This window comes from Bidens hawaiensis, unplaced genomic scaffold (genome assembly GCF_021521415.1).
Source record: "Bidens hawaiensis isolate Kalapana, Puna unplaced genomic scaffold, B.hawaiensis_p1.1 tig00000702_1, whole genome shotgun sequence".
Taxonomy (NCBI): domain Eukaryota; kingdom Viridiplantae; phylum Streptophyta; class Magnoliopsida; order Asterales; family Asteraceae; genus Bidens; species Bidens hawaiensis.
The window spans coordinates 1,539,471-1,548,548 of NW_027491042.1; the positions used below are offsets into that span (position 1 = coordinate 1,539,471).

The 9,078-nt window shown below is 34.3% G+C and overlaps 1 protein-coding gene across 2 annotated transcripts; it reads right to left on the bottom strand.

Annotated features, from left to right (window-relative positions):
• Window positions 1–1,875: 1,875 nt before the first annotated feature.
• LOC143532917 (putative serine/threonine-protein kinase PBL16) lies at window positions 1,876–8,640 on the bottom strand. Of its 2 annotated transcripts, none has more exons than XM_077027824.1 (7): window positions 8,366–8,640; window positions 8,107–8,205; window positions 4,335–4,642; window positions 3,740–3,875; window positions 3,495–3,655; window positions 3,274–3,397; window positions 1,876–2,787 (listed from the first exon to the last, which is right to left on the bottom strand). In XM_077027824.1, the coding sequence occupies exons 1-7, from the start codon at window positions 8,370–8,372 to the stop codon at window positions 2,435–2,437; spliced, it is 1,188 nt and encodes a 395-aa protein (XP_076883939.1). In that variant the 5' UTR covers window positions 8,373–8,640; the 3' UTR covers window positions 1,876–2,434. The 2 variants fall into 2 exon arrangements, with proteins under 2 accessions (XP_076883939.1, XP_076883945.1); XM_077027830.1 differs by having other exon boundaries at window positions 1,879–2,787; window positions 3,495–3,631; window positions 8,366–8,630.
• Window positions 8,641–9,078: the final 438 nt, after the last annotated feature.

Here is a 9,078-nt window from a genome sequence, read left to right on the forward strand (position 1 = left end):
CTTCATTGCCTTTGATTGATTGATTTGAGCTTTAACAGTTATGTTTGGATCCATACACATGCGTATTCGGTCTGAGTTGATATTATTCTCTACTTTGTATTATAACGTTTTAGAGATTTCTTTATCTCATGTAGACATTGATTGACTCGTTAAGACAAACGCCCGTTCGTCTCATTGAGTATAAATATGTTTTGACTGATTAAAAAGGTTAACGTATTCACCTGTACCGTCGGTGTTGAAAACCTTAACTGATTGATTGAGTGATTGTGAATGATATTAACCTATACATAAATAGGCTCGTATGAATGTTTTGAATGATGTTAAGCTATGATTGTAAGCTTAACCTTGAAATCATTTATCTTTGATTGTGAATGAAACACTTGTTTTATGTGACGTTTGACATAGCATGCTTTGGCCTAATAGGTTCTATCACGTTGGTAAGTTTCTCCAGGTAAGTAAACGGGTCCCTCGGTTGATTGGGATTTATGCGAATTACTTTTCCTTAGGCAAGAAACTTACTACTAGCGATATCCCTCTTCCAGTTACTACATGCCAGTCAAAATATATCTTTCGTTTAACATTACTTCATCATGAAGTAACGTTTATGAAAACATGATTGTGAATGATTTGTAAAATACGATCAAGGTTAAAGGCCATAGCCTCGATTGATAGTCTAAGCAAAAATAACTTAAACGTAACTCCTACCTCAGATTGGATGCTTAGATTAATAATAAGAAAAAGGCAGGATCTTGATCTACTCGCTTAAGTGATTGCTACTTGATTATAACTTCGTTTCTTGCACGAAATACGAGAAAATGGCACGTCGGCTTGCTATGGCAATGGGGCACGCCTTTCGAGGTTAAGTGTGTGTAAATGGAGGTGTGTTTGGGATGAATGGAGCTCATGCCCGTCACCCCCCTTTTATAGGCGATTTTGGACCCCATCGCGGTACGCGATGGGTTCCTTGTGCCCTATCGCGTACCGCGGCGCCGCAAAAAGACGCCGCCTTATGCGGTGGTGACACGTGGTCTGTCACAACGTGCCACATGTTAACACGCTGTTGGACACGTGTCCACTGACTCAGCAAGCCCATCGCGCTACGCGATGGGTTGATTGTTACCCTGTCGTGTACCGCGATGGGAGAAGATTTTCATAATTTACACTTTTGGTCCCTGTTCTTTCTAAGTTAGTATTTTTAAGCCCTAATTGTAAAGGGTAAAAGACGCGGTGTTACATCCTCCCCACCTTTTGAATAATCTCGTCCTCGAGATTTATTGAAATAGATAGGGATACTTTTTCTTCATTTCTGACCCGAGTTCCCATGTGTACTTGGGTCCGCGTCTTGAATCCCATTTTACTTTTACGAGTTTGAGTCGCTTGTTCTTGAGGAACTTGATCATATATTTTGGGATATGAATATTTTTATTATTTATATTTCATTCTTGTAATTTTTTTTGAATACCAAACAACATAAAGTAAATATTTATTTCATTCTCATAGGTTAACCAAACAAGACAAATGAATGATAATGATCAATTTCATTCCCTTGTCCATTCCATTTTTTATCTTATTCCATTCTTTCTTTTTTCCATTACTTCCAACCAAACATACCCATAGTTTGTTAATCATATGGACCGGTGACAACTCCTAATATACATATCAAATGAAAGTTAAGAAAAATATTCAAAATCAAGATGGGAGTTACTACCATTTTCACTCCTTATCTACACGTCAAAACGATATTTAATTGAGTTATTTTCTCTCTAACCTTTATCACTCACTTGAAAAAGAAACCTTGCCATTGAGTTCAAAGAACTTGATGCGCTTGTTAAAATATTGTCTGGTTTCTCTTTTGCTTCTTGCAATGGGTGATTTCGAATGAACTTAATTTTAAACTTTGAATCAATTAATTAAAATCTAATCTAATGCATAACATTTTCTTCTTGATTATTCATCATGTTTTTCGAAAATTGCATCTCTTGTGTAGTAACACCAATTACTACCACCAACTACCGCACTAAACACTAGCTTCAAATTCGATCAAGTCAAACTTGATTATCCTTGCGTACAATATATATAACCTACTCAAATTTTTAAAAACTCGATCAACCTCAACTCTTATAATGCTTTTCTGTTTTAATACTTAAGTATGTTGATTTTGCTTGGTTCATGACAAAAATGAAGTAAAATCCGAAGCTAGTTGGCTCGATTTGTATGCCCGTTTATTGATCATAAAAAAACATTATATTCGTAAATCTTTTCAACACATGTAGCATTGCACAGGATGCTTCATTTTCCATATACACTATGACATATGGTGTAGAACACTAAAACTGCCCATGAAGGGTTAAAAGGGTAAGCTTGAAAATGTATTGAAGGCAAAAAAAAAGTAGTTTGAGAAATAGTATGCATCTTAACTCGAAACGCTAGGTGTTCACTTATCAGCAATCAGAGTCAAAGTTGTTCTTTCACACAAAACCTCGGGTGCAATCTGCAACGGTTCCAATGAATCTACTATATCGCGCATAAGTGGTCTAGCTTTGGGGTTACGGTTCAAGCAATGATAAGCTAGCATGGCTGCCTTTTGGAACCCTTTAATCGGATAATCACCTAGCCTAGGATCTGCAATGTCTAGTAACCTTTTCTTTTCTTTAAGCAATGGGAGAGCCCAATCTGCAAGGTTTTGTTCACGGGCCGGTCTTGATTTGTCCAATGATTTTCTGCCGGTTAGAAGCTCCAGAAGAACGACGCCGTAGCTATAAACATCACTTCTTGGACTCAAATGGCCTAAAATGCAACCTTGACATTAGTAAGTCATCTTTATTCTTTACCAATATCTCTACTTATCTCACATAATATCAATCCATTTTTCATCTTTTTTGTTCAATTTGAACTATTAATTTCTTAAATATTTATAGCTTTCTAAACACTTAAACATATGACATCTAGTAATTGCTACAAACAATAGAAGACGTTCCAACACTCTTTTTCCATGGTCGTTACATTCAAATTGGTCGGGTTATCTTATTATGATTATTAAATATCATGTGATCTCTTCTAAATGCAAATTAGAAACCCTTTAGTAATAATTGGAGTTTCAGCCCATTTTAACCCCTTGAAGGTCACATCACAGCATAAGCTGCACTTCACATGGTCCCACCTAATAGCATGGTATCGGTGGGGCTCTTGAATTTTCCTTAAAAGGATTATCACGGTTAAAAAATATATCGTTGTGTTAATGGAGATTAAATGAATTAGGGAATGTTAACAAACCTGTCATAATATACTCAGGTGCTGCATAACCGTATGTTCCCATTATGCGTGTAGAAACATGAGATTTATCACCAACCGGACCATCTTTAGCTAGACCAAAGTCGGAAAGTTTCGCATTGTAGTCCTGTCCGTTAAATATATGTTGAAAATTATTAAATTTATTATAAAAATGACCCACGAAAGTATGCTGATGTAAAATGTGTTTGATGTCGTGAACTAACCGGGTATAGTAAAATATTTGAAGTCTTGAAATCTCGATATATGACAGGTTTTTCTGCATCGTGGAGGAAAGCAAGTCCTTTTGCAGCACCGAAAGCGATCTTCATTCTAGTTGACCATGGAAGAGGAAGTAGCACTCCTGCAACAAAATAACATTTTACATCTAAAATATGTGTTATGAAGTTCAATGTAATCACTAAACTTCTTCTGAATGTTAAAAAGTAAATTTTGTAATGACTACACTTACTCGAAAATAAGTTATTTTCCACACTACCACGTGCCATATACTCGTATATGAGAACTCTGTGCTCATCTTCACAGCAATATCCAATAAGTTTCACTAAATTTGGATGAGAAAGTTGCCCCAAAAATATGACCTCGGCCTATAATGCACACAAAATCTATGATCAACTAAAAATCGACTGAAAAAGAGATACCAAAAGTAGAGGTGACAATTTCAATCTATTTAGGAGTTGGGTTGTATAGTTGTGTTTTAGCTCAAACTGGTCAAATCAAAGAACTTAGCTAAAACTTTGACTTGTCAATTGTGTCGAACAAGTTCAAAGTCTTCCAAACTCCAAAGTCTGGTCGTAATGCATTCGACGTCATAAACTCGTACTTTCAAAGATTTAGAATACTACTATATAATTATTTTTTAAAAGATATGAAAAGGAGTTGGCACCCCCTCTGTTTCAACTTGTATTTTAATTCCCATTTTGACTTGTTATAGTGTTTGTCCAACCCACCCGTTTTGCCACCTCTAACTTAAAGCATAAATGCATATAGATGTGTATATGAATGTATCTATATACATAGAGAGAGAGAGAGAGAGTTGTAATCACCAGCCATTCTCTATGACCTTGATGACTGTTATCTCCATCATGAACTTTAACGGCTACCGGAACAGGAGGAACCCTTTCTTCTACATCATCATAAAGGAAGCCTTTGTAAACACTACCAAACCCCCCTCCACCTAGCATGTGATCTTGTCTAAAGTTATCAGTCATTTTTCTAAGTTCATCAAAGGTGAATACGATTAACGGATTAGTAGCAGAACTACGCCGCAGATCTTCTACTTCTTTGGGATTTGATGGCAACTTTTTCAGCTCCTCCTTTCTTTTAGCCATTGAAGCTTCATCCTTTGCCAATTCTGAAACCAAGATCAAGCAATGGAATGAAATAAATGTCTACTTCAGATCCCATGTGACTTCTTACCAAATTTGTATATACAGTAGTAAGATATAATAACAGTTTAGTTAAAGCAATGATCATGCCCAAAAGGAGACTGTAAAAATATTAAAAGTTCTAAAGCCTAATATTAACTAGCAAATATTAAGCCAACATATAAGAGGGGAATACACTTACAAGGAACAACAAAAGAGGGTAAAAGGCAACACAACGGGTAATACTAATTATTGAAGCTAATACTAATATTTTTCACCATTTTGCTGTTATTGGTAGTGTAGACTGTGTAGCAATACTTAATTTTAGTACTTTTCGTTTTATTATGTTTAGATTTCATGAGAAATACCCTATGTTTCAAATATACTTTTCATGTCCAAGTTATTGAGCTAAGCAATCTTTGTATCCTCTTTGATAGAGGTTTAGTTTGTCTACATCCCACCATCTGTAGACCTTGCCAATAGCTTTACTATTGGTGAGATTTTACTTCATACATGGTTGTTGCTGTACATACAAGTGCTTGAATGGTTGTTGCATTTCTCTACTTAAAAATGGTATTTGAACCTTTATACACACATGCACACTTGTATATATAGATTTTGGTTATGTTAAGAAGGTTATGGTGTCTAAACATACAGATTTTAGAATAATGTGTGTGCGTATATGGAGTTTGTTACAAAATAAATCCTAAGAAAAAAATGTGAGAACCAAATAAATATGGGTATGTGTGTTAGTGTTACTTATCACATTATTAAACGATAAATAATTAAGCGGCACTCTCTTTACTTAAGGAATATGATGTGGTGGTAAGATTTTTTCCCTCTATGTAGAGATTTCAAATCCCACATTGTCATATCATTTACACCTCTTTGTTCTACTTTTAAATACACAAAAATAAACAATTAACCACACACAATAACTAAACCTTTGTTAAATATATAAAAAAATAAACAAAAAAACAAACTACATAATTCAAATGAATATGAAAACATAAATAAAATACATTGACCAGTTACACCAGACATTACAAAAAAGATTAAACATCAAAAACATGAAAATAAATCATATATACCAAATAAAAGATTAAACAAATTGTGCTTTGGTTTTAACATGTAAAAAGCCCACTAACCAGTTATTGGGCTTTGGATTTAGCATTTAAAGGCCCACTAACCTGTCCACTGCTCGACCAAGTAATCCTCTTTCGTATCAAAACTTCCATCGCTACTATGGCCATGGGTCGGGTAGGGTCGGGTGTGTGGGTGGGGGGATTTCAAAAGGGGGAAATTCCTTAAATGACCCTAAAGAAGAAAGAGAAAAAAAAAGATCCTATTTCACTCAAGATTTCCAAAACAATCCAAAAATATGTACTGAGGCGACATCTTGGAGAAATAAACGACGGTATTTGTTAACAAAACAAAAGCTGACACGTGTAAAGATTCTGACACACCAGACGAGATTTTTAAAAATCTCGTCTGTTCCGACCCTTTTTTTAACTTAATTAACTTTTTAAAAAACCGTCTCTCCAAACGGTTTTTTTATGTTTCTCGTCTGTTCCGTTCATATTAATTTTTTCTTGAGATTTGAGTTTTTTTAATTTCGTCTTGGTAGACGCATTTTGATTGAATTTCGTCTTCCAAGTTCATATTCCAAAGTTTCTTATCTTGTAAGTTAAAATCCTCTTTTATTCTCCTATCTATATCTTCATCTTCTTATATCTATAACCATCTATAATCCATCAATCTCGTAACTACACTTTAGCGAAATGATCGAAGTATAAGAGAGGAGATCGAGTAGAGGTTGCGGATTTGGGTCCCGGGTTTTTGGGATCGTACTACGGCGGTAACATAATTTCCACGTTTGGAGATGAATATTATCAAATTCCATAAAACTAATTGAAAGCTAACTAGAACTTGAAGATAAAAAGTAAGAACATGAAGAGATGAAGATGAATCAAATACTTGAAGAAGTTGATAATTAAAAATGATAGTTTAATTAGGAAAGTGGGGTCTACCTAAAAATAATTAAAAATACCGTCGGATTAGACGGAATAATAAAATACATGGTCGGTCAAGACGGAATACGGAAAATCCTATCGGTCCAGACGATATTTAAACTTTTATAACCACCAAATAAGAAACTTTAGAATATGAACTTGGAAGACGAAATTCAATCCAAATGCGTCTACCAAGACGAAATTAAAAAAGCTCAAAACTCAAGAAAAAATTAATATGTACGGAACAGACGAGAAACATAAAAAAACCATCTGGAGAGACGGTTTTTTAAAAAGTTAATTAAGTTAAAAAAAGGGTCGGAACAGACGAGATTTTTAAAAATCTCGTCTGGTGTGTCAGAATCTTTACACGTGTCAGCTTTTGTTTGGTTAACAAATACCGTCGTTTATTTCTCCAAGATGTCGCCTCAGTACATATTTTTGGATTGTTTTGGGAATCTTGAGTGAAATAGGATCTTTTTTTTTCTCTTTCTTTTTTAGGGTCATTTAGGGAATTTTCCCTTTCAAAAAATTCTATGTCTTCAACATTATTCTACTTTTGACCAACTTTTTCTAGAAATAGCCCATGTTTTCAAAAAATCCCCAAAATAACCTATTTTCAGTCGGATCCGACGGAATTTGTGGACCTATAAATAGCTATACTAATTCGTCGGATCAGTGCTTATATCTGTCGGATCCGACATAAAAAATAAGCTATTTTGAGGATTTTTTTTTTAAAAACCTAAGCTATTTCTAGAAAAAGTTAATAAATACAGGCTATTTGGTGGATTTTCTTTTTTATTATTATTATTATTATTATTATTATTATTGAATTTAACCCCCTCAAACACATCATATATATCTCTTTCTCCCCTACTTATTTTCTCGACTAGTTGAACCCGATTTATGGTACCCAAAAACGAGATTATACAGGCGGCAACGGTGTTTACTGCATGGGTACCATACCCGAATATGGGTACCTGCAGACGCCTCATCTCCCCTAAGTGGTTTACAGGTTTATTTAAAAGTATGATCATAGTTTGTCGTAAAATATTTAAATATACATACGTGGATTTAAGCATATCCAGAAACGCCACCTTTTCTCTTTCTTTTCAAAAGGATTAAAGAAACCAAATCAGGAGTACATACCTAGAAAGATCCCTAGGTGCTATGTTACTCAATCTCTTCTGTAAAAAAATAAAACAACTTTCCCAACAAAATATAAAAAGTTCTTACTCTTGAGTGATGGTCACCTTTTTAACAAACCATCAACTCAAAGTAAATGTTTTTGGCAAGTGGTCAAAAAAGAAAAGAAAACCTACCTAGCTACAATCTGTTACAAATTGCATATTATCAAACATCAAGTTACAGAAGAACAAGAATACAATGTTTTTAACCGCATAAATAAAGATCAAAATCAAGAATTTAATCATAAAACCGACCTGACTTTGCGTTGGATGAGACTCTATAAATAGAGGGTTTCCATTTACACCAGCAGCTACCCATCAAGAACACCACAATCTTTCTTTCTTGCTTGTTTTCTTTCACTCAACCACAAAAAGAAACACAAACCACTTAAAGAAAATATATATCAAAAGATTATTAAAGCTTGAATCTTTTAGAAAACCCTGGAAAGAATAATATTGTTGTTTAACAATATTTATGTTTGAAGAGGTTTGTGGGTGGATTTGATGTGGGAACCAACCATATTTCTTGAATGTAATGATGAGGTGGAGTGTAGAAGTGGGAGGGGCTGTTTTCCATAGGCATGCTATGCTGCTTTGTTTTCATTTCTATATACTTATTAATTGTGTGCTTTTTTTTTTTTAATACTTTGGACTTGTGTGTTAGTGCGCCCCTGGTGCATTTTAGCACTTAATAAGTCTCTGTCTGTCATCTTCATAATCTTCCTTTTATTAAGTTGTGCCTTACCCTTTTCCCATTCTGTTTTACTTGTATATTCCTTCAATAGTGCATCAATGGGCCTCTTGTCTACGGTGCCTGTTTTACTATAGTTTTTTGTTACTAGATTAGCACGTGCATTTAATGCGATGCCCGAAAGAGAGCAGCAATAATGATATATATATAACAGTACTTGAGTTGGTGGTAATTCGCTATCATACCGTTCTTACCGATTACTTTTTAAGTTATCGGATAATATTTACATGTGTCTAGTAGTGTGTTGAGATGGTATTGTACAGCAATTTTTGTGTTATTTGTTTCAAACGTCTAGGTAGTTTTGTAATATAATCTAAAGTGTCACAAGCTACAATTTGATTGTTTAAATATATATTGTGCTAAAGATTGTTAATCATATTCGTTGATGATTGTTTTGTGTTCAAATCTTGTTTTAATTTTGTTTTGAGTCTCTTGGTTCTTTGGTGTTGAAAGGTGAATTAATTTCTTAATTCACT